The sequence below is a fragment of the Lepidochelys kempii genome, chromosome 1 (assembly GCF_965140285.1).
Source record: "Lepidochelys kempii isolate rLepKem1 chromosome 1, rLepKem1.hap1, whole genome shotgun sequence".
Lineage (NCBI taxonomy): Eukaryota > Metazoa > Chordata > Testudines > Cheloniidae > Lepidochelys > Lepidochelys kempii.
In genome coordinates, this window is record NC_136380.1 from 338,069,551 (window position 1) to 338,095,085 (window position 25,535).

The window sequence follows — 25,535 nt, forward strand, 5'->3', positions numbered from 1 at the left end:
AGCGCCTGGAGCCGAGGGCCTGCAGCGCCCCCTGCCGAGCCCCACCAAGCGGGGGAGGGGAGAGCGTGGGCCCTGTGCTTGGTCGGAGCAGTGATTGTGGGAGCCGGTGGATGTGTGTGCCTGGGTGTGAGTGCGTGTGCCAGGCCGTGAGTGCGTGCGCCAGTTCAGTGTAGTAGCAAAAGTAGTCCACCAGCCTCACGACTTAGAGCCACCCCGTCAGGGTAGCTACTTTTCAAAACCAGTAGTCACGGTTGCAGTCATGGCAAGGCAACAGGCAAGGATCGCTCGTGAACTGATTTGAGCGTCCGTCCCCGAGCATCTGTTTTTCCCATTTTTTCTATTCCTTTTGACTCCCGTGGAAAAAAAGAGTATAATGAAGACGTTCAATTTATGGCTTTTTAAAATGTCTAGTGAAGGTTCTGCGGCTCGTACTAATGCTGATGGAGGAGAGCGTAGAACCACAGAATCCTAGAACTGGAGGGGACCTTCATAGGTCTTCCCGTCCAGGCTCCTGCGCTCATAGCGGGACTAAGTATTATCTAGACCGGCGTTTCTCAAACTGGGGTCCGCAGACCCCTGGGGGTCCGTGAGGATACTCTAGGGGATCCCCGGGCCCCACTGATCAACTCCTCCCCCTCCCTCCCGCTTCCCTGGCATGCAGGAGGGGTAGGAGCGGGGACAGGGTGCACTCTGGAGCAGGGGTGGGAAGAGGTGAGGTGGGGGCGGGGCCTTGGGGGAGGAATTGGGAGTGGGGCCTGGGGCTGAGTGGTTGGGGCTTGAGTGGGGCTTGGGGGTCCGCGACATTTTTTTAAATCAAAACGGGGGTTCTCGGGTTCCTAAAATTTGAGAACCGCTGACCTAGACCATCCCTGACAGGTGTTTGTCTAACCTGCTCTTAAAAATCTTTGATGACAGAGATTCCACAACCTCCTAGGCAATTTACTGCAGTGCTTAACTACCCTGACAGGAAGTTTTTTCTGATGGCCAACCTAAACCCCCCTTGCTGCAATTTAAGCCCATTGCTTCTTCTTCTATCCTCAGAGAATAAGGAGAATAATTTTGCTGCCTCCTCCTTGTAACAACTTTTTAGTTGTTTTAGTTACTATCCCTCCTTAGTGGGGTGACCAGACAGCAAATGTGAAAAATCGGGACAGGGGGTGAGGGGCAATAGGAGCCTATATAAGAAAGAGACCCAAAAATCAAGACTGTCCCTATAAAATCGGGACATTTGGTCACCCTACTCCTTAGTCATCTTTTCTCCAGACTAAACAAACCCAATTATTTCAGTCTTTCCTCATAGCTCATGTTTTTTTGGCCTTCAACTATTTTGGTTGCTGTCCTCTGGACTTTTTCCAATATGTCCACATCTTTCCTGAAATGTGGTGCCCAGAACTGGACACAATATTCTAGCTGAGGCCTAATCAGCACAGAGTAGAGTAGAAGAATTACTTCCTGTGCTTACAACACTCCTGCTAATACATCCCAGAATTATGTTTACTTTTTTTACAACAGTGTTACACTGTTGACTCATATTTAGCTTGTGATCCACTATGATCCCTATATCCCTTTCCGCCATACTCCTTCCTAGGCAGTCATTCCCATTTTGTATGCATGCAACTGATTATTCCTTCCTAAGCGCAGTATTTTGCATTATCTTTATTGAATTTCACCCTCTTTATTTCAGACCATTTCTCCAGTTTGTCCAGATCATTTTGAATTTTAATCCTATCCTCCAAAGCACCCGCAACCCTTTCCAGCTTGGTATTGTCTGCAAACTTCATAAGTGTTCTCTCTCTGCCATTAGCTAAATCATTGATGAAGGTACTGAACAGAACCCAGAACCAGGACTGATCCCTGTGGAACCCCACTCGATATCCCCTTCCAGCTTGACTATGAACCTCTGATAACTACTCTCTAGGAACAGTTTTCCAACCAGTTACGCACCCACCTTATAGTAGCTCCATCTAGGTTGTATTTTCCTAGTTTGTGTGAAAAAAGATCATGTGGGACAGTATCAAAAGCCTCACTAAAGTTAAGATATACCACATCTACTGCTTCCCCCCATCCACAAGCCTTGTTACCCTGTCAAAGAAAGCCATTAGATTGGTTTGACATGATTTGTTCTTGACAAATCCGTGCTACTGTTACTTATCTACTTATTATCTTCTAGGTGTTTGCAAATTGATTGATTAATTATTTGCTCCATTATCTTTCCAGGCACTGAAGTTAAGATGGCCTCTGCAGTGTGTATAGGAGAGATTAGGGTTACACTTTTCTGAGTACTCCACCAGGTCTTCCAGAGAAGTTTGTAGCTCCATCAAATGCACAAGCAGCCATCTGTTTGGGGTCCAATTTACAAGCATTTAACTTTTCTAAGATGTGAGTTGTCACAGATGCATCCAATGTGTCTCCTATAACTTGAACATCTAGAAATGCATATACTGGCCTATCACTGACATGAAGATAACATATACAATGACTTAAACTTGACACCCATTTGCATCCGTGCATTCATCAGCCAAGTATGAAAATTTTTTGAATGTGATGAGACAGTTCTTCACTTTTTCAACTGCTGTGTAAAAAAATATTGGGATATTAATGAGGTGTTTGAGATTCACATCCTTCAGCTGAATCCAGGAGGCTTCTAATTTGCCACTGTCACTTTAGCATATCTTTGACTTGTGCTGGAGGATCTTGCAGTCACCTCTGCTGTCACACTCTTGAACACTATCCCACCCTTGTCACAATCAACCACATCCATGCACACTCACCATCAGATACACTAACTAACCCCCTGCACACTCACACATACTTATACTCCGACACACTAAGGCACCCCCTGGAACACGCACCCACACTCATCCTCAGACATACTGATGCATAATCACATGCACTCACATTCAGACAAACTGACACACACCCTGGCACACATGCATGCAGATACACTAACACACACACCCTGGCACAATAACATGCATTCACACTTAGACAAACTAACACAATCTCTGGCAAGAAACCTTTTGGGTCATAAAACAATGCCATCCAGGCATCTGCTGCAACAGTAGTAGATCTTACTTCAGCAATAGACGCTACACTTGGATCAATCAGAGAGATGTCCATTGAAAATGTACTGGAAGAAGCAAAGATTGTATTTCAGAAGTTGACTAATGAAGGCACTAATATTGAATCCTTAAGTGAAGAAGACAAGAAGTGTTTGTTAAGCCAGCTGAAAAAGTACACAGACTTGATTCTTACAAATGTACAACAGTGACTTCTGGATTCTACTCAACTCTATGTAGCTTTTATAGAGGCCTGTCTTATAAAACACTGACAGTTGAGTGGAGTGAGGCACTACCAGCAAAGGGGCTGCCATGTGATCAGGACAGAATAGAGAATTTGAACAATGAGTGGAGAGTCATATGACGAATGAAGATTTGACTTCAACTTCTTTATCATCACTAATGGTTCAGCCCAATCTTGGTGCTATGTTTCCTAGCATGAAAGAAGTAGGAATTCATCCCTTGCTACTCCCAGTCACAACAGCTACAGTTGCATGTTCTTTTTAGTCATTGAATAGAATTTTGTGCTCGAAAAGACGTTGTCTCCTCCCTGATCATGTGTATGAACTAATGAGTATATCAGTTGAAAGACTAGAAGTATAGAATCATAGAACTCGAAGGACCTCAAGAGGTCATCTAGTCCAGTCCCCTGCACTCATGGCAGGACTAAGTATTATCTAGACCATCCCTGACAGGTGTTTGTCAAACCTGCTCTTAAAAATCTCCAATGATGGAGATTCCACCATCTCCCTAGGCAATTTATTCCAGTGCCTAACCACCCTGACAGTTAGGAAGTTTTTCCTAATGTCCAGCCTAAATCTCCCTTGCTGCAATTTAAGCCCATTGCTTCTTGTCCTATCCTCAGAGGTTAAAAAGAACATTTTTTCTCCCTCCTCCTTGTAACAACCTTTTATGTACTTGAAAACTGTTGTCATGTCCCCGCTCAGTCTTCTCTTCTCCAGACTAAACAAACCCAATTTTTTCAATCTTCATTCGTAGGTTGTGTTTTCTAGACCTTTAATCATTTTTGTTGCTCTTCTCTGGACTTTCTCCAATTTGTCCACATCTTTCCTGAAATGTGGTGCCCAGAACTGGAGACAATACTCCAGCTGAGGCCTAATCAGCGCGCAGTAGAGCGAAAGAATGACTTCTCATGTTTTGCTTACAACACTCCTGCTAATATATCCCAGAATGATGTTCACTTTTTTTACAACAGTGTTACCCTGTTGACTCATATTTAGCTGATGGTCCACTATGACCCCCAGATTCCTTTCTGCAGTACTCCTTCCTAGGCAGTCATTTCCCATTTTGTATGTGTGCAACTGATTGTTCCTTCCTAAGTGGAATACTTTGTATTTGTCCTTATTGAATTTCATCCTCTTTACTTCAGACCATTTCTCCAGTTTGTCCAGCTCATCTTGAATTTTAATGCTATCCTCCAAAGCACTTACAACCCCTCCCAGGTTGGTATTGTACACAAACTTTATAAGTGTACTCTCTATACCATTATCTAAATCATTGATGAAGATATTGAATAGAACCGGACCCAGAACCGATCCCTGCAGGACCCCTCTTGTTATGTGTCAAGGTTCCTTCCCCACTCTGAACTCTAGGGTACAGATGTGGGGACCTGCATGAAAAACCCCCTAAGCTTATTTTTACCAATTTAGATTAAAACTTCCCCAAGGTACAAAGTATTTTACCTTTTGCCCCTTGACTTTATTGCTGTTACCACCAAGCGTCTAACAAAATATAACTGGGAAAGAGCCGACTTGGAAACGTCTTTCCCGCCCAAAATCCTCCCAAGCCCTACACCCCCTTTCCTGGGGAAGGCTTGATAAAAATCCTCACCAATGTGCATAGGTGAACACAGACCCAAACCCTTGGATCTTAAGAACAATGAAAAAGCAATCAGGTTCTTAAAAGAAGAAGTTTATTAAAGAAAAAGTAAAAGAATCACCTCCGTAAAATCAGGATGGTAAATACCTTACAGGGTAATCAGATTCAAAACATAGAGAATCCCTCTAGGCTAAACCTTAAGTTACAAAAAGACACAAAAACAGGAATATACATTCCATCCAGCACAACTTATTTTATCAGCCATTTAAACAAAACAGAATCTAACGCATATCTAACAAGATAGCTTATTAACCCTTTACAGAAGTTCTGGCCTGCATTCCTGCTCTGGTCCCGACAAAAGCAACATACACAGAGAGAACCACTCTCCCCCTCCCCCCCCCTCCAGCTTTGAAAGTATCTTGTCTCCTCATTGGTCATTTTGGTCAGGTGCCAGCGAGGTTATCTTTAGCTTCTTAACCCTTTACAGGTGAAAGGGTTTTTCCTCTGGCCAGGAGGGATTTAAAGGTGGTTAGCCTTCCCTTTATATTCATGACATGCCCCCCAAATCACAGATAGGATGAAACACTGGCTGTGATTTCTTTCTGGAGCTCTTGGAGAACACAGTGTTAATTAGATACATGCACCTCTAAATATACTACCAAGTATATAAAGACTAACAATATTTTCCATATCTCAAGGATGATTTTAACCAGTTGAGTCTGGGAAACTTTCACAGGAGAGTGCATCAGCCACTTTGTTAGAAGCTCCTGAGATGTGTTGTATATCGAAATCAAAATCTTGGAGAGCTAAACTTCACCAAATAAGTTTTTTGCAATTTCCCATAGCGGTATGAAGCCACTGTATCGCAGCATGGTCAGTTTGCAGGTAGAAACGCTGTTCTCAAACATATGGGCGTAGCTTTTCTAGGCGTAACATTCTTTTTCACTGACTGACCAGTTGCTTTCCCTCTCAAACAGCTTCTTGCTGAGAAACACTACAGGCTGGAATTCTTGCTCCCACACCACGCTCGGACGCATCTGTGGTTACTAGGAATGGTTTGTCAAAGTCTGGGGCCCTTAGCACAGGGTCAGAGATGAGTGTCGCTTTAAGCTGGTTAAAGGCCTTCTGACACTCTTCGGTCCACTGAACGGCATTTGGCTGTTTCTTTGTGGTTAGGTCTGTCAGTGGGGCGGCGATTTGGCTGTATTGCGGTACGAATCGCCTGTAATATCCGGCCAAGCCTAAGAAGGATTGGACCTGTTTCTTTGACTTTGGGACAGGCCACTGTTGGGTAGCATCCACTTTGGCCTGTAGGGGGTTGATAGTTCCTTGACCCACCTGGAATCCAAGGTAAGTCACTCTGTTGAGGCCTATTTGACACTTCTTAGCCTTAACTGTTAGTCCTGCCTCCCTTATGCACTCAAAGACTTTTTGTAGATGTTCCAGGTGTTCTGCCCAGGAATCCGAAAATATGGCCACAACGTCAAGGTAAGCGACTGCATAGTCTCCTAATCCCGCTAGGAGACCATCTACAAGTCTTTGGAAGGTGGCGGGTGCATTCCGCAGTCCGAAAGGGAGTAGATTAAATTCATACAGCCCAACATGTGTGATAAAGGCTGACCTTTCCTTGGCGGATTCATCTAGTGTTACCTGCCAGTACCCCTTGGTTAAGTCCAAGGTAGAGATGAACTGGGCCCGTCCCAGTTTCTCTAATAGTTCATCTGTGCATGGCATTGGATAGTTGTCTGGGCGAGTCACAGCATTTAGCGTAGGGTAGTCCATGCAAAAACATATCTCCCCATCTGGTTTGGGAACTAGAACCACTGGAGATGCCCATGCACTGCCAGGGGGCAGATTACCCCCATTTGTAGCATATCCTGGATCTCCCGTTCTATAGCAGTTTTAGCTTGAGGAGACACCCAGAAAGGTTGGACTTTAATTGGGTGAGCATTTTCTGTGTCAATGGAGTGGTATGCCAGTTCAGTCAGTCCTGGAGTGGCTGAGAACGTCGGCGCGTAGCTAGTGCACAGCTCCTGGATCTACTGTCACTGCATACGCCCAAGGGTCATGGAGAGGTTCACCTCTTCCATGCCACCATCTCTTTTCCCTTCGTAGTAGACACCTTCAGGCCACTCAGCGTCATCCCCTCCCTGGGCTGTAAACTGACAAACCTTTAATTCTCTGGAATAAAAGGGCTTTAGAGAATTAATATGATATACCTTAGGCTTTCGGTTGGAGGTGGCAATGCTATGAGATAATTAACAGCTCCCAGGCGCTCCTGGACCGTGAATGGCCCTTCCCACAACGCTTCCATTTTATGGGCCTGGAGCGCCTTTCAGACCATAACCTGGTCCCCTACTTTGAAGGAACACTCTCTGGCATATTTATCATACCAGGCTTTTTGCTCTTTTTGAGCATCCTTTAGGTTTTCGTTAGCAAGGGCTAAAGAGGTTCAGAGGGTGTTTTGTAGGTTGGTTACAAAGTCCAGAATGTTAGTTCCTGGGGAAGGTGTAAACCCCTCCCATTGCTGCTTCACCAACTGTAATGGCCCCTTAACCTCGCGACCATATACAAGTTCAAATGGTGAAAACCCTAAACTGGGATGTGGTACAGCTCTGTAGGTAAACAGCAACTGCTGCAACACTAGGTCCCAATCATTGGAGTGCTCATTTACGTATTTACATATCATGGCCCCCAAAGTCCCATTAAATTTTCCACCAGCCATTTGTTTGATGATGGTAAGGGGTGGCAATCACGTGATTTACCCCATGAGCTTCCCAAAGGCTTTCCATAATTCCTGCCAGGAAATTAGTTCCTGCATCTGTGAGGATGTTGGAGGACCATCCTACCCTGGCAAAAATGTCTGCTAGTGCCTGGCACACACTTTTAGCGCTGGTGTTGCTTAGAGCTACTTCTTCCGACCATCAGGTGGCAAAATCCTTGAAAGTCAGTATGTACTGCTTTCCTCTGGGTGTCTTTTTCGGAAAAGGACCCAGAATATCTACAGCTACTCGCTGAAATGGAACTTCAATGATGGGGCGTGGCTGGAGAGGGGCTTTGACCCGGTCTTGGGGTTTTCCCACTCTTTGGCATACCTCACAAGACCGGACATAAGTAGAAACATCCTTGCCCATTCCCTCCCAGTGGAATGACCTCCCAAAACGGTCTTTGGTCCTGTTCACCCCAGCATGGCCACTAGGATGATCGTGGGCTAAGCTCAAGAGCTTGGCCCGGTATTTAGTTGGAACTACCAACTGTCTCTGAGGATGCCAGTCTTCCTAGTGTCCACCAGAAAGAGTTTTCTTGTATAAAAGTCCTCTTTCTACAACAAATCTGGATTAGATCGATTAGAAGACCTGAGAGGCGGTGGGTTGCTCCGTGCTGCCGTCCAAGCTCTCTGGAGGCATTCATCTGCTTCCTGTTCAGTCTGGACTGTTCCCTTGATGCTGGAGACATCAGTTCCTCATTGGAGTGTGGACCTAGGTGTGGCCCTCTGGAAGCGATATAGGGGGTGGGGCTGTTTCTGTTGACTGTGAACTACTATCCACTGGTGCAATATGTTGGGTTTCAGGCTCCGGCTGAGTCTCTTGTGTAGGGTTATCAGCTGCTACCAGTTCAGGTTTGGTGGGGCCCTCTCGGGTTGGGGTTGCAAGTACTGGATTCAGTGCTGGCAATGGGTCTGGTGCTGGTTGTTCTGCCGGTTCCGGTTCTGGGACTAGCTCTGTCTGGGTCTCTGGGACTGGATTCACTACTGCTGTTGCTGACATTGGCATGGGGTCTGGTTCCATCACCTCTGACCGTGTCCTGGTAGAAGTTTCTGGAACAGAGCTAGGCATGATGGCTTGCTTAGCCTGGCTGCGGGTGACCATTCCCATCCTCTTGGCTAGCTTCACATGATTGGCCAAGTCTTCCCCCAACAGCATGGGCATGGGATAATCATCATAGACTGCAAAAGTCCAAGTTCCTGACCAGCCCTTGTACTGGACAGGCAACTTGGCTGTAGGCAAATTGAAAGGGTTGGACTTGAAGGGTTGAATTGTCACTTGGATCTCTGGGTTGATTAAATTGGGGTCTACTAAGGAAGCATGGATAGCCAACACTTGTGCTCCGGTGTCCCTCCACGCGGTGACCTTCTTCCCCGCCCACACTCGCATTTTCCCTGCGCTCCAAGGGTATCTGGGAGGTATCTGGGCCTGAGGACCTCTGGTGTGATTCCAATGCAATGAACTGTAATCTGTTGGGGTTCTTGGGGCAGTTGGCCTTCACATGCCCCGGCTCGTTACATTTAAAACATCGTCCAGCTGACAGGTCACTGGGGCGAGGTGGGTTGCTGGAGAACGGTGTGGCAGGATGATAAGGTGTCTGGAGTATTCCTTGGTGTGTAGTTGGGGCCTTGGGCTGCCCCTGGTAGTAGGGTGTGGTCTGAGGATGTCCCTTCAGGTAACCACTCCAACTGCGACCAGGGTTGTTCCTCTCTCCTCCCTCCACCCGTTTTGTTCTGGCTTGCCCTGCCTCTCTGGCAGTCTGGGACTGCTCGTATCCATCAGCATAAGAAGCAAGACTTTCTGCTGAGTCCATTTCCTTATCCCGTAAACACTGTTTTATTTCCTCCTTGGACATATTCAGGAATTGCTCCTGAGCTATCAAATCACACATGCCATTAAAGCTAGTGACACCCCTTCCTTGGACCCATTTATCTAACAGATCCTTCATCTGGTTTAGATAAGCCACATTACTTAGTCCAGGCCCTCTCTTAAGGGTTTGAAATTTTACTCTGTACATTTCAGATGTAATTTGAAATTGCTTTAAAACCAAATCCTTGAACTTATTATACTCAGAAGCCTTCTCAATAGGCATCTTATTGAATATGTCCAGAGCTCTTCCAGTCAATTTTGTGACTAATGTGGTCATCTTGTGAGCTTCAGGAATTTTATGGAGAGTGCACAGTCTCTCAAAGGTGAGAAAATATTCATCATACTGTGGACATACTCGCTCCCATTTGTGGATTGTTGGGGAAGGTTGGTTAGGGTTATCCAATAGATTCCGCTCAGCCCTTACCTTCTCCATCTCCAGTGGTTGGCTTCCTCTCTTTTTCCTTCTCTTCTAGTTCTTTTTCCCTTGCCTCCATAGCTCTCCTGTGGGCAGCCTATAGGGCTTTTTCTGCCTCTTTCACTGCCTCCAGTCTGGTTAACTCCAATTTGTGTTGTGCCTTGGTTTCTGTCATATTAGCCTCTCTGTTTTTAACTAACTTTACACCCAAGAGTTAGAAATAAAACAAAACAAACAAACAAAAACTTGACTTGTCAAAAATATATATATATAGGTTGTGCTGTAACCGGATACCTATGTTCTCTGATAGTGATTGTCAGCCTACAGAAAACTCCTTAAAAAAAAACTTGTCTCCAGGCAAATAGACAGAAAACCCCTCTAGTTGCTCTTAGGTAAAAAAAACAACCTCTTCAGGTCTGTGAAGACTTGTGAATTTCTCTGCAGGAGGCTAACTACCCTGCCTTTAGGTAGAGAAAACTCCAGCTCACAAAAGACAATTCCCTTTTGTCTCTGCTGTGGCCCCCAAGCAGAGACAAAAAAACTCTAACTGCTTTCAGCTTAAAACCTGCTTTCCAGCAGCCCAAAGGAAAAAAATTCCTTTTTAAAATCTGTGCTTCTGGTTCAAAACATCTCAAATTGATCTCAAAATGATTTCAAGTTAATCCCACCGCTCTGCCACCATGTCAAGGTTCCTTCCCAACTCTGAACTCTAGGGTACAGATGTGGGGACTTGCATGAAAAACCCCCTAAGCTTATTTTTACCAGCGTAGGTTAAAACTTCCCCAAGGTACAAAGTATTTTACCTTTTGCCCCTGGACTTTATTGCTGCCACCAGCAAGCGTCTAACAAAACGTCTTTCCCCACAAAATCCCCCCAAGCCCTACACCCCCTTTCCTGGGGAAGGCTTGATAAAAATCCTCACCAATTTGCATAGGTGAACACAGACCCAAACCCTTGGATCTTAAGAACAATGAAAAAGCAATCAGGTTCTTAAAAGAAGAAGTTTAATTAAAGAAAAAGGAAAAGAATCACCTCTGTAAAATCAGGATGGTAAATACCTTACAGGGTAATCAGATTCAAAACATAGAGAATCCCTCTAGGCTAAACCTTAAGTTACAAAAAGACACAAAAACAGGAATATACATTCCATCCAGCACAACTTATTTTATCAGCCATTTAAACAAAACAGAATCTAACGCATATCTAACTAGATTGCTTATTAACCCTTTGCAGGAGTTCTGACCTGCATTCCTGCTCTGGTCCCTGCAAAAGCAACACACACAGAGAGAACCATTTCCCCCCTCCAGCTTTGAAAGTATCTTGTCTCCTCATTGGTCATTTTGGTCAAGTGCCAGCGAGGTTATCTTTAGCTTCTTAACCCTTTACAGGTGAAAGGGTTTTTCCTCTGGCCAGGAGGGATTTAAAGGTGGTTAGCCTTCCCTTTATATTTATGACAATGCCCTTCCGGCATATCGGACACATGAGAAGCTACCAAAGATGAGCACACTGCATTTGAGAAGTTCATTAACAGAATTGTGCAAAATTACAACAAGAAACCAAGAAGGATGTAGATTTAGTGCTTCACAGAAGGCTTGAATAGCCAACTTTAATTTGTGTGATAATTTTAAAACATGAGTTAAATCTAATAAAATGGTGGTGAAACATGTTTTAGTTTTTACTGTGGTGCCATACAGCCCACCTTCACCCTCATGGTCTCACCCTCACCTCCCTATACATTTGAACCACTCCCCCACCCCCATTCCAATTTCTAGGGAAAATACTGACCCTCACCTCTCCCTGGGAAGAGACCGGGGATAGACCCCACTAAGCTAATGCATTTTTTCAACTGACTAATCTGCTGTCTGCCTTCCTTCCCATCTCTCTTACTTTAAGGTAACTTATACCTTGATCCTGCAGTGAGGATCCATGTGGGCACAGGGGTTTCTTTAATTCTACTCCGGGTGGAATCTTTTTTGTTGTCTATATTGTTACAGGCATACTTCCTGACTGGTATTTTGAAATAAATTATCAATATAATTGAAACTGGCATGATTATTTTGTATTTATTTTGACAAATACAATTTGCAGAATTTTAAAATATTGTGTGCAGAATTTTTAATTTTTTTCCAAAGAATTCTCCCAGGTGTAAATGGTTACTACATCATGAAGGTATGGAACATTTGATGGGTCCTGTAGCGACAACTGCAGATGGACTCAGAAACTGAACTCCAAAATGAGGTGTGCCCAATACACCTTGTAAATAAGGATCCACTCACTATGTTAGCTTGATTCATTTTTGTGATTTTATTTTCTTATTGTCTTGATTCAGTTAAAGTTTCATAAATGTGTAAGCAGTGTCAGGATGAGCTCCACCCTGACATCTGGTGATGAGGTGTGGCAAGTTGTGGAAAAGAACTTCAGGGGCCGATCTCATTTGCATAGGCACACCCACCACGCCTAGAATGAGACCATAGCTGCCCAAATGGTCACTTTGGCTGCTGTGGGATCCCCAGTGTCTCTGTTATTGGGGCAGGAAGAATAAATTGTTATTACCCTGATTATGGGAACTGTGCTTGGAACTGTACGTGGCCTTTTGTTATGATGGAGGGATTCACCATCAACTAAGTAGCACTCGCTAGGCAAGGGTCATGGGTTCCAAAACTGTGTGAATAGAGAGAGGCTGGGGACAAGTATTAATACTTGGTGGCATGGGCCCCTTGGTGAGGGCCTTACATGCTAATTGCACTTCCTCCTCTCTCCACTGTGGAATATCAGAGCTAATTTTGATTTCATTAGAAGTCTAGTTATAGGCTGCTGAGCTCACTTTGGGCTGACAGTGCACCAGCACTGGGGCTCCCCTACTACAAGCTGAATTCACCTAAGAGCTGAAATCACTGAGTGTTGTGTTAAGTAGTGGGGGAGCCTGAAGATATATTGTGGAGCAGTTCGACGCGGAGCAGTGTGTGGATGGCAGGAGCTGCTTGTGGGCCGTGGAGCTGAGCGAAGGAGTTCGTGGGGCGGCTGGCGGAGCGGAGCGCAGCTGAGCGAAGGAGTTCGTGGGGTGGCTGGCGGAGCGGAGCGCAGCTGAGCGAAGGAGTTTGTGGGGCGGCTGGCAGAGCGGAGCTATGGAGCCATGGGGCGGTCAGCTTCAGATCACGTAAGGTGCCTCTTACCCCCGTCCCATTTCCACCCAGGTTGGGAGGTAAAGCTCCGCAGATAAACTTTCGAACTCTGGGGCTGCCCTGACCAGGGACAGAGACTTTTGGGGCATTGGACTTTTGGGACTTTGGGTGATTTGGGGTTGCTGGACTCAAGAACCAAAGGGAAAAGGGCATGCCCCAATTTGCCTGGGGTGGGTTTTTTTGTTGCTCATGGGTTGTGTTATGAATCCTGTTGGTGGTGTTTCCCCAACATAATGCCACATTGTTTCTCTCTGTTATTAAAAGGCTTTTGCTACACTCAGACTATGTGCTTGCGAGAGGGGAAGTATTGCCTCTTGGAGGCGCCCAGCGGGGGTGGTATATATTTGTCCCAGGTCACTGGGTGGGGGCTCGAGCCAGTTTGCATTGTGTTATTGGAATGGAACCCCTAGATATTGAACCTGGCCCTTGTTGCTGCCAACTCTGACGGGCAGAAGGGTTACAAATGAAAAAGGCATGATTGGCTTATATGGAGTTGCAGATGTAACATTGTTCATAGACAGTTTCAGAGTCTCCCCACCCGTATTAAGCCTGATGCTGCAAGCTGTTCTGCACAAGCACAGGGCTCCCATCCTGTGGGCAGGTTCTGGGAGCAGGGCCTGAGCTAGTCAGTTTCTCCTAACTGTATGGGTCTTTCACACAGCAGCAGGGGGAGAAAACATAGGAAACTGAAATTGTAAAATGTCACACCCACAACATACTGACTGCTGGACAAACAAAAAAGAAAATGTGGATGGTACCTTCCCCAAAGATCTCCCAATGTAAAAAAAAAAGGGCAAACAAATAGACAAGGCTAGGGGAAAAAGGTATAACAAACATGGAAAGTGGGCGAGGTGACTATGCCTTAGTAAAACAGTTTTGACTAGATTTGAAGCTAATGGTGTCCCTTTTTAAGAATATTCTTGTTTTGAAAATCCATCTAAGATGAGGAACTCTTCCTGCAATTGATGAGATTAGGCACTCATACTCCACTCCTCCCAGCACTTTCAGGACAATACCAGTTTCCCCAGGACAGTCTCGCATCCGCAATTCTGATTTCACTTTTGTGATGTCAAGAAACGTTAACACATGGCAATGCTGTGTTATGCCACCAAAATGTCATGATGCCTGACTTTGTCTCAAAAATCTCAACCCCTAAAATCCCAAAGTGCTTTGCAAACTATGGTCCCAATCCTTCAGTTTCCAACCCCGTCTGTTAGCTGCCAGTAACCTGGATCCCTCTCAGTCAGGCTTCAGGCTAGGGCACATTAAAAAGCACTCATTGCTCTGATGGATAGCCCACAAACATTGGCGTACATCCATACTCAGCCTGTTGAACCTCTTTGCCCTAAACTGGCTCAGGTCCTTCTGCTCAGACTGAACCCAGAAGGTTGTTCCTTTACCTCCAAAGCCCTCACTTGATGATCCCTCAAACTCATTTCCCCCCCACAGTAATATTCATGCCTATAAAGAGAACAGAAAATGACAGCAATGCACAGATGACATTCACAGCCTCATCACATGTAACAGCATACATCCTATGTAATCGCTCCTTTTCCCAGCTTTCTCAATATCTGTCAGAAAGCTGCACCCAGATGAAGAGCAGTTGGTTAGAGCTGACCCTAGCTGCAAGATTCAATCAGATGCTGATAGATATAATCATAATAATTAGCTCTTCTATCAGGGCTTAGAAGAACTCTCTTTCTCCATAATAATCTCATCCATCAAAGATATCTATAATTTGAAGTTCAGCGGAGTAGAAGTGAGCGCTGGGTTCCAATGAAAAGCCTGGAATCTCCTATTTCCAATGGGATAAACCTCTCATTCAAGTTCAGCGGGGCCATGATGAAGGCATAACATTTTTATGTACAGAAACACTATAATTGGTTAATGACTGAATTTTGTCTACCCTATGATAATGAATTGGATGAGATTTCGCATCTTTGGGAGAAGGAAGAAACATTTCTATAGCAGGTTTCTGTGACACTGCACCCCATGTTCTTCGCAGTGATCTGATGATATGATGATGACATAATTATAACATATTTTATGCAAGAAAAGTCATGTGAGGTGTCATCGGAAAAGTTATGATTTGCTTAATAGGATTATCCTATTTCTCTGCATGTATCATTTGTGTATCTAAAGTTATGAATATTGACTATGTGTCTGTATTTCAAATGTAGTTACACCTGGGTAACGCTGACTAGACAAGATGCTTTCAGTAGAGATAGTGAGTGGGGAACGGTATTTAGGGCAATGGGTCATTAGGAAAAAAAATAGGCCTTAGGAGAAGCTTATTTCCTACCTGGGAAGCCTTCCTGAGAACACTAGAACTCTGAGTAATGGCTGCTATGACTCTACAAGGACATGTGATCAGACCATATGATGCTGGACTCCATCTTGGGATGCCAGTATTTTTCCACAGACTGGTCTGGGAACCAAGCTTTGAAACAAAGGGTTCCTGCCATATACAAAAGCTATATATCATCTGGTGTTCTTCACTCCCCACCCAAGAAGACTCCTGGAAACACCTGTGGAAAAAAGACTGAACTGGGGGAAGTTCTGGACCCAGGCTAAAAGCATTTCTAGCCAGTGAATGAAACAGCTGGGGATTCCAAGCTGTAAAGCAAGTGCAGCTTTCCCCTTAAGAATCTGCAGCCTGCTTGTATCATCTCTTAGGATGAGAGTCTGCTATTCATATCCAATCTATGCAGTATATTAAGCTTAGTTTGCGTTTTTAGTTTATTTGCTAGGTAATCTGCTTTGATCTGTTTGCTATCACTTAAAATCTATCTTTTGTAGTTAATAAACTTGTTTTTGCTTTATCTAAACCAGTGAGTTGGAGTGAAGTGTGTGGGAATAATAACTCAGGGGCAAAGACTGTTGCATATTTCTCTCCACATTGGGGGGGGGGTGAATTTTATGAGCTTACACTGTACAGTTCGCTGTGCAGCACAAGACAGTATAATTTTGGGTTCATAGTCCAGTGAGTCTGGAAAGCTGTCTGCTGCATGTATTTGAGTGGCTTGGGTGAAGCTACTCTCTCAGATAGCTCAGTTTGGGTGTGTTGCGCCCCCTTCTGTCATGTTGGGTGATAACAGGGCCTGGGTAAGACTGGCTGTGCTCCCGAGCATTGTGAGCAGGGCCAACACAACTGAGTGGTTAGAGGACCCCAGCAGTTCCCACAGCTCCCAGACTGCACCGCAGGAGTGACAACCTGTCACAATTTCTTTCCTTTTAATTTTTTTAAATGGTATCTGTTTGAAACTAATCAGGGAGATGGCAGGTGTGTCTTCATTTATTAGAGGTGGTGCTGTTAGTGGTGCCTGTAGTTAGGGTGCCCCAGCACTTCCTGTTACAAGACCCTATTTTCACTTGCATATAACTTTGCCAGATTAACAATTTAGGCTGAAATTTCCTATGCTGTGTCTGCTTTGGGCTGAATTTTTTAAAATTTCAGCTAAAACAGTTCAGTTGTTTCTGAAAATAAGATTAGGGGAAAATACATTGTTCTGCCCACGTTAAAAATTTTTTGCATGCTTGGGAGCAATGAGTTTAAATTTGGTGGGGTGGGGGGAGATGGAGGAGACACTCTGGTGTCAGGGATGTGCTTTTTACTGTCCCCATGAAAAATCTGTTTCATATGCTCATTAGAGACTTGTTACAGTTTGATAGCTAAATTATCTAATATTCCATCTGCACTGAGCATGCTCCATCCCCTCATAGCACCTTTATGTGACTGGACTGAACATGTCTGATCTGCACAGAGTGAATGAGCATGCTCCATCCCAGGGCTGCAGAGGCTGAGTGGGACTTTCCCTGGAATCGCTCCACCTGGCTGCCAGGAGGGCACCATAAATGAGAACAAGGGGGCTGTCTCTCTTGTGCCCTCAAGGTTCCCCTGCTGGGAGCCAGGCAGTGAGGAGGAGAAAGAAGAAGCAACGTGCCTGGAATGCAGAGGGTGAGAAATGATGATGGGGATACAGGAAGAGGAATTGTAGAAGCCAGAGAGTGGGAGGATGCTGAAGTAGGAGGACAGAAGCCCAGGGTCCAGTAGGAGAGAGGGGAAGGAGCTGGGTAGATGAGGAGTTGCATGGGAGCAGAGTGATAGGGGGCAGAAGCCTGGGTGGGAGAGTGTTGATAGAGCAGAAGGGGCACAAAAATAAAGGTGCAGGGGACAATAACCACTAGAGCACAATTCTATGCAGAACCTGGAATTGAACCAGGAGTCCTCTACATTCCTCTATTATCAGCAAATAGCTGAGAAACCCACTGGCACTCAGCTGAGAAACCCACTGTGTGTCTCATCCCCCCTCCACTCTCTGGTCCCCCTAGAGGATAACAGCCTACTACTGCTACTATTTATTCATAAATGTTAAGGCCAGATGGGACCATTAGAATGAATCATCTAGTCTGACCTCCCGTATAACCAGACCACAAAATTTCACCCAGTTACGCATGGATTGATCCCAATAATTTGTTTGACTAAAGCCTATTCTCTAGAAAGGGATCCACTTCCCTTGGTAGTTTGTTCTAATGCTTAGCCAGTCACCCTCACTGTTTAAAAAACTGTGACTTATTTACTCTACTAGTTCCCAGAGTAGACATCTGTGCTGTGTATCTAAAGCCCTGCTGGCAACCCAAGTCTGGGGTCACTATGTACTCAAAGACTGTTATCATGTCCTCCATCAGTCTTCTCTTTTCCAGACTAAACAAACCCAATTTTTTCAATCTTTCCTCATAAGACCTGTTTTCTAGACCTTTAATCATTTATGTTGCTCTCCTCTGGACTTTCTCCAGTTTGTCCACATCTTTACTAAAGTGTGGTGCCCATAACTGGACACAGTACTCCAGCTGAGACCTTATCAATGCTGAGTAGAGTAGAAGAATTACTTCTCGTGTCTTGCTTCCAACTCTCTTGCTAATACATCCCAGAATGATATTTGCATTTTTTGCAACAGTGTAACATTGCTGACATTTAGTTTGGGATCCCACAGATCCTTTTCTGCAGTATTCCTTCCTAGCCAGTCATTTCCCATTTTGTATTTGTGCAATTCATTATTCCTTCCTAAGTGCAGAACTTTGTATTTGTCCTTATTGAAGTTCATCCTATTTATTTCAGACCATTTCTCCAGTTTGTCAAGATCATTTTGAATTCTAATCCCGTCCTCTAAAGCAGTGGTTCTCAAAGCCGGTCCGCCGCTTGTTCAGGGAAAGCCCCTGGCGGGCTGGACCAGTTTGTTTACCTGCCGCATTCACAGGTTTGGCCGATTGTGGCTCCCACTGGCCGCGGTTTGCCACTCCAGGCCAATGGGGGCTGCAGAAAGGGTGGCCAGCATGTCCCTTGGCCCGCGCTGCTTCCCGCAGTCCCCATCCCCAGTGTCGGTCCGGCCCCCCAAATGCCGGCCCCCTTGGGCACAACCGCCGGCCCCAGTGCCTGGCCAAGCCTCCTCACTCCCCCACTCATCGCTGACTCTCTGCGTCCCTCCTCACACCCCCGTCCCCAAGGAGGAGGGATGCTGTGAGCAGTGGGGACCTCCAGAGGGTGGATGGAGTGGAGGAGACATGGCAGGCAGGCAGCAGCAGCAGGTGGTGGGGGGCCTCGAGGAAGGGACGGGGCAGGGCCACCATGGTCCAGGTGTCCGGCGGCGGATGGGTGGCAGTGCCAGGCCAGACTAAGCCTTCCCTGGTCTATTATACCCACCATCCATGACTAGGATGCATTTCATCAGGCTTTGCTGACTTGAATACATCTATCTTGCCAAAGTAGTTAAAGCTGTTGTCTGTAAGACCCCTCACTTGTTACAGAACTTGGAAGGTGTACGGTGAGTGAAGCAGCATTGGACTGAAGGAGGGATCCTGACTGAAGGTGATTCAGCCAGTAAGACTGCTAAAACATGTCGTGAGAGAGACTTTGCCTTGAATTCACTTAGCTTGTTAAATTAGGCATTAGTTGCATGTAACTTTTATTTTCTAGTAACCAATTCTGACTTAAAATCTGTAGTTAATAAACTGGTTTTACTGATTTATCTAAACCAATCTGTTTGGACTGCAGTGTGTTTGAAACTCCATTTGGGATAAGAGGATTTGTGCATATCATTTTCTATTAACAAAATGACAGACTTTATATGAGCTTGTATTGTACAGGACAGAGCTGGGCAGTACAAGACGTAAATTTCTGGGGGAAAGTTTGGGACTGGGTATTTGCTGGTGTTGCTCTGCAGTTCGATCGAAGAGTGACTAGCCATAGCACTCATATGCTATAATTGGGAGGAACTGGAAGCTGTGTGAGGAGACCAGGAGTGGTAACTCCAACAATAAAGCAGTGTAAAAGGCACCCCAGGTGGGACAACTGAGGGGACACAGATGTTCATTGGTCCAGAAAAACCATATGCTGGGTAACGTCACAGAGCTGTAACACCTACCAAACTTACAGGAGTGTTGTGAGGACTCATTAATGTCTATAAAGTGCTCTAAATATATGAAGTGCTAAGTATTACTGTTACTTAGAAACAATCAGGAGTCCGGTGGCACCTTAAAGACTTAGAGATTTATTTGGGCATAAGCTTTCATGAGTAAAAAACCCTACTTCTTCAGATGAATGTTACTTAGGAGGGACAGAAGATCTCTAAGGCTATGTCTACACTACGAAATTAGGTCGAATTTATAGAAGTCGTTTTTTTAGAAATCGGTTTTATATATTCGAGTGTGTGTGTCCCCACAGAAAATGCTCTAAGTGCATTAACTCGGCGGAGCGCTTCCACAGTACCGAGGCTAGAGTCGACTTCCGGAGTGTTGCACTGTGGGTAGCTATCCCACAGTTCCCGCAGTCTCCGCTGCCCATTGGAATTCTGGGTTGAGATCCCAATGCCTGATGGGGCTAAAACATTGTCGCGGGTGGTTCTGGGTACATATCGTCAGGCCCCCGTTCCCTCCCTCCCCCCGTGAAAGCAAGGGCAGACAATCATTTCGCGCCTTTTTTCCTGAGTTACCTGTGCAGACGCCATACCACGGCAAGCATGGAGCCCGCTCAGGTAACCGTCACCCTATGTCTCCTGGGTGCTGGCAGACGCGGTACGGCATTGCTACACAGTAGCAGCAACCCCTTGCCTTGTGGCAGCAGACGGTACAGTACGACTGGTAGCCGTCATCGTCATGTCTGAGGTGCTCCTGGTCGCCTATGTGAGGTCGATCAGGAGCGCCTGGGCAGACATGGGCGCAGGGACTAAATTTGGAGTGACTTGAGCAGGTCATTCTCTTTAGTCCTGCAGTCAGTCCTATTGAACCGTCTTATGGTGAGCGGGCAGGCGATACGGACTGCTAGCAGTCGTACTGTACCATCTTCTGCCGAGCAGCCATGAGATGTGGATGGCATGCAGTCCTTCTGCACCGTCTGCTGCCAGCCAAAGATGTAAAAGATAGATGGAGTGGATCAAAACAAGAAATAGACCAGATTTGTTTTGTACTCATTTGCTTCCCCCCCTCCCCTGTCTAGGGGACTCATTCTTCTAGATCACACTGCAGTCACTTACAGAGAAGGTGCAGCGAGGTAAATCTAGCCATGTATCAATCAGAGGCCAGGCTAACCTTCTTGTTCCAATAAGGACAATAACTTAGGTGCACCATTTCTTATTGGAACCCTCCGTGAAGTCCTGCCTGAAATACTCCTTGATGTATAGCCACCCCCTTTGTTGATTTTAGCTCCCTGAAGCCAACCCTGTAAGCGCCCCTCCCAGCGTCAGAGCAATGGCAAACAATCGGGCATCTGAGAGTGCTGTCCAGAGCAGTCACAATGGAGCACTCTGATGGGGCTAAAACATTGTCGCGGGTGGTTCTGGGTACGTGTCGTCAGGCCCCCGTTCCCTCCCTCCCTCCGTGAAAGCAAGGGCAGACAATCATTTCGCGCCTTTTTTCATGAGTTACCTGTGCAGACGCCATACCACGGCAAGCATGGAGCCCGCTCAGGTAACCATCACCCTATGTCTCCTGGGTGCTGGCAGACGCGGTATGGCTTTGCTGCACAGTAGCAGCAACCCATTGCCTTCTGGCAGCAGACGGTGCAATACGACTGGTAGTCGTCCTCGTCGTGTCCGAGGTGCTCCTGGCCACGTCGGCTGGGAGCGCCTGGGCAGACATGGGCGCAGGGACTAAATTTGGAGCGACTTGACCAGGTCATTCTCTTTAGTCCTGCAGTCCTATTGAACCGTCTTATGGTGAGCAGGCAGGCGATACGGACTGCTAGCAGTCGTACTGTACCATCTTCTGCCAGGCAGGCAAGAGATGAGGATTGCTAGCAGTCGTATTGTACCATCTTATGCCAGGCAGGCAAGAGATGAAGATGGCTAGCAGTCGTACTGCACCATCTTCTGCCGAGCAGCCATGAGATGTGGATGGCATGCAGTCCTTCTGCACCGTCTGCTGCCAGCCAAAGATGTAAAAGATAGATGGAGTGGGTCAGAACAAGAAATAGACCAGATTTGTTTTGTACTCATTTGCCTCCTCCCCTGTCTAGATCACACTGCAGTCACTCACAGAGAAGGTGCAGCGAGGTAAATCTAGCCATGTATCAATCAGAGGCCAGGCTAACCTCCTTGTTCCAATAACAACGATAACTTAGGTGCACCATTTCTTATTGGAACCCTCCGTGCAGTCCTGCCTGAAATACTCCTTGATGTACAGGCACACCCTTTGTTGATTTTAGCTCCCTGAAGCCAACCCTGTAAGCCGTGTCGTCAGTCGCCCCTCCCTCCGTCAGAGCAACGGCAGACAATCGTTCCGCGCCTTTTTTCTGTGCGGACGCCATACCAAGGCAAGCATGGAGGCCGCTCAGCTCACTTTGGCAATTAGGAGCACATTAACCACCACACGCATTATCCAGCAGTATATGCAGCACCAGAACATGGCAACGCGATACCGGGCGAGGAGGCGACGTCAGCGCGGTCCCGTGAGTGATCAGGACATGGACACAGATTTCTCTGAAAGCATGGGCCCTGACAATGCATGCATCATGGTGCTAATGGGGCAGGTTCATGCTGTGGAACGCCGATTCTGGGCTCGGGAAACAAGCACAGACTGGTGGGACCGCATAGTGTTGCAGGTCTGGGACGATTCCCAGTGGCTGCGAAACTTTCGCATGCGTAGGGGCACTTTCATGGAACTTTGTGACTTGCTTTCCCCTGCCCTGAAGCGCATGAATACCAAGATGAGAGCAGCCCTCACAGTTGAGAAGCGAGTGGCGATAGCCCTGTGGAAGCTTGCAACGCCAGACAGCTACCGGTCAGTTGGGAATCAATTTGGAGTGGGCAAATCTACTGTGGGGGCTGCTGTGATGCAAGTAGCTCACGCAATCAAAGATCTGCTGATATCAAGGGTAGTGACCCTGGGAAATGTGCAGGTCATAGTGGATGGCTTTGCTGCAATGGGATTCCCTAACTGTGGTGGGGCTATAGACGGAACCCATATCCCTATCTTGGCACCGGAGCACCAAGCCGCCGAGTACATAAACTGCAAGGGGTACTTTTCGATAGTGCTGCAAGCTCTGGTGGATCACAAGGGACGTTTCACCAACATCAACGTGGGATGGCCGGGAAAGGTGCATGATGCTCGCATCTTCAGGAACTCTGGTCTGTTTCAAAAGCTGCAGGAAGGGACTTTATTCCCAGACCAGAAAATAACTGTTGGGGATGTTGAAATGCCTATATGTATCCTTGGGGACCCAGCCTACCCCTTAATGCCATGGCTCATGAAGCCGTACACAGGCAGCCTGGACAGTAGTCAGGAGCTGTTCAACTACAGGCTGAGCAAGTGCAGAATGGTGGTAGAATGTGCATTTGGACGTTTAAAGGCGCGCTGGCGCAGTTTACTGACTCGCTTAGACCTCAGTGAAACCAATATTCCCACTGTTATTACTGCTTGCTGTGTGCTCCACAATATCTGTGAGAGTAAGGGGGAGACGTTTATGGCGGGGTGGGAGGTTGAGGCAAATCGCCTAGCTGCTGGTTACGCGCAGCCAGACACCAGGGCGGTTAGAAGAGCACAGGAGGGCGCGGTACGCATCAGAGAAGCTTTGAAAACCAGTTTCATGACTGGCCAGGCTACGGTGTGAAAGTTCTGTTTGTTTCTCCTTGATGAAACCCCCCGCCCCTTGGTTCACTCTACTTCCCTGTAAGCTAACCACCCTCCCCACCTCCCTTTAATCATTGCTTGCAGAGGCAATAAAGTCATTGCTGCTTCACAGTCATGCATTCGTTATTCATTCATCACACAAATAGGGAGATGACTACCAAGGTAGCCCAGGAGGGGTGGTGGAGGAGGGAAGGAAAATGCCACACAGCACTTTAAGCACAGCACTTTAAAAGTTTACAACTTTAAAATTTATTGAATGACAGCCTTCTTTTTTTTGGGCAATCCTCTGTGGTGGAGTGGCTGGTTGGCCGGAGGCCCCCCCACCGCATTCTTGGGCGTCTGGGTGTGGAGGCTATGGAACTTGGGGAGGAGGGCGGTTGGTTACAGAGGGGCAGCAGTGGCAGTCTGTGCTCCAGCTGCCTTTGCTGCAGCTCAACCATACACTGGAGCATACTGGTTTGGTCCTGCAGCAGCCTCAGCATTGAATCCTGCCTCCTCTCATCACGCTGCCGCCACATTTGAGCTTCAGCCCTGTCTTCAGCCCACCACTTACTCTCTTCAGCCCGCCACTTACTCTCTTCAGCCCTCCACCTCTCCTCCCGGTCATTTTGTGCTTTCCTGCACTCTGACATTATTTGCCTCCACGCATTCGTCTGTGCTCTGTCAGTGTGGGAGGACAGCATGAGCTCGGAGAACATTTCATCGCGAGTGCGTTTTTTTTTCTTTCTAAGCTTCACTAGCCTCTGGGAAGGAGAAGATCCTGTGATCATTGAAACACATGCAGCTGGTGGAGAAAAAAAAAGGGACAGCGGTATTTAAAAAGACACATTTTATAAAACAGTCGCTACACTCTTTCAGGGTAAACCTTGCTGTTAACATTACATACATAGCACATGTGCTTTCGTTACAAGGTCGCATTTTGCCTCCTCCCACCGCGTGACTACCCCCTCAACCTTCCCCCCTCCCTGTGGCTAACAACGGGGAACATTTCTGTTTAGCCACAGGCAAACAGCCCAGCAGGAATGGGCTCCTCTGAGTGTCCCCTGAAGAAAACCACTCTATTTCAACCAGGTGACCATGAATTATATCTCACTCTCCTGAGGATAACACAGAGAGATAAAGAACGGATTTTGGTTGAATGCCAGCAAACATACACCGCAATGTTTTGTTCTACAGTGATTCCCGAGTACGTGTTACTGGCCTGGAGTGGTAAAGTGTCCTACCATGAAGGACGAAATAAGGCTGCCCTCCCCAGAAACCTTTTGCAAAGGCTTTAGGACTACATCTAGGAGAACCGCAAATGCCAGGGCAAAGTAATCCTTTCACATGCTTGCTTTTAAACCATGTATAGCATTTTAAAAGGTACACTCACCAGAGGTCCCTTCTCCGCCTGCTGGGTCCAGGAGGCAGCCTTGGGTGGGTTCGGGGGGTACTGGCTCCAGGTCTAGGGTGAGAAACAGTTCCTGGCTGTCGGGAAAACCGGTTTCTCCGCTTGCTTGCTGTGAGCTATCTACAACCTCCTCCTCCTCATCATCTTCTTCGTCCCCAAAACCTACTTCCGTATTGCCTCCATCTCCATTGAAGGAGTCAAACAACACGGCTGGGGTAGTGGTGGCTGAACCCCCTAAAATGGCATGCAGCTCATCATAGAAGCGGCATGTTTGGGGCTCTGACCCAGAGCGGCTGTTCGCCTCTCTGGTTTTCTGGTAGGCTTGCCTCAGCTCCTTCAGTTTCACGCGGCACTGCTTCGGGTCCCTGTTATGGCCTCTGTCCTTCATGCCCTGGGAGATTTTCACAAAGGTTTTGGCATTTCGAAAACTGGAACGGAGTTCTGATAGCACGGATTCCTCTCCCCATACAGCGATCAGATCCCGTACCTCCCGTTCGGTCCATGCTGGAGCTCTTTTGCGATTCTGGGACTCCATCATGGTCACCTGTGCTGATGAGCTCTGCATGGTCACCTGCAGCTTGCCACGCTGGCCAAACAGGAAATGAGATTCAAAAGTTCGCGGTTCTTTTCCTGTCTACCTGGCCAGTGCATCTGAGTTGAGAGTGCTGTCCAGAGCGGTCAGAATGGAGCACTCTGGGATAGCTCCCGGAGGCTAATACCATCGAATTGTGTCCACAGTACCCCAAATTCGAGCCGGCAACGTCGATTTAAGCGCTAATCCACTTGTCAGGGGTGGAGTAAGGAAATCGATTTTAAGAGCCCTTTAAGTCGAAATAAAGGGCTTCATTGTGTGGACGGGTGCAGGTTTAAATCGATTTAACGCTGCTAAATTCG

The 25,535-nt window shown here is 46.6% G+C and overlaps 1 protein-coding gene across 1 annotated transcript; it reads right to left on the bottom strand.

Moving 5' to 3' along the window:
* Positions 1–23,424: 23,424 nt before the first annotated feature.
* MSANTD7 (Myb/SANT DNA binding domain containing 7) lies at positions 23,425–25,206 on the bottom strand. The gene is made up of 2 exons (XM_078852751.1): positions 24,624–25,206; positions 23,425–24,035 (listed from the first exon to the last, which is right to left on the bottom strand). Exons 1-2 carry the CDS (start codon positions 25,204–25,206, stop codon positions 23,494–23,496), a joined length of 1,125 nt encoding a protein of 374 aa, XP_078708877.1. The 3' UTR covers positions 23,425–23,493.
* Positions 25,207–25,535: the final 329 nt, after the last annotated feature.

Excerpts from the sequence above, each read along its gene's own strand:
- MSANTD7 (XM_078852751.1), bottom strand. The coding sequence starts at position 25,206 with ATGCAGAGCTCATCAGCACAGGTGACCATGATGGAGTCCCAGAATCGC. Across the intron at positions 24,036-24,623 it reads AGGCGGAGAAGGGACCTCTG|CTGCATGTGTTTCAATGATC; the intron begins GTGAGTGTACCT and ends TTTCTCCACCAG.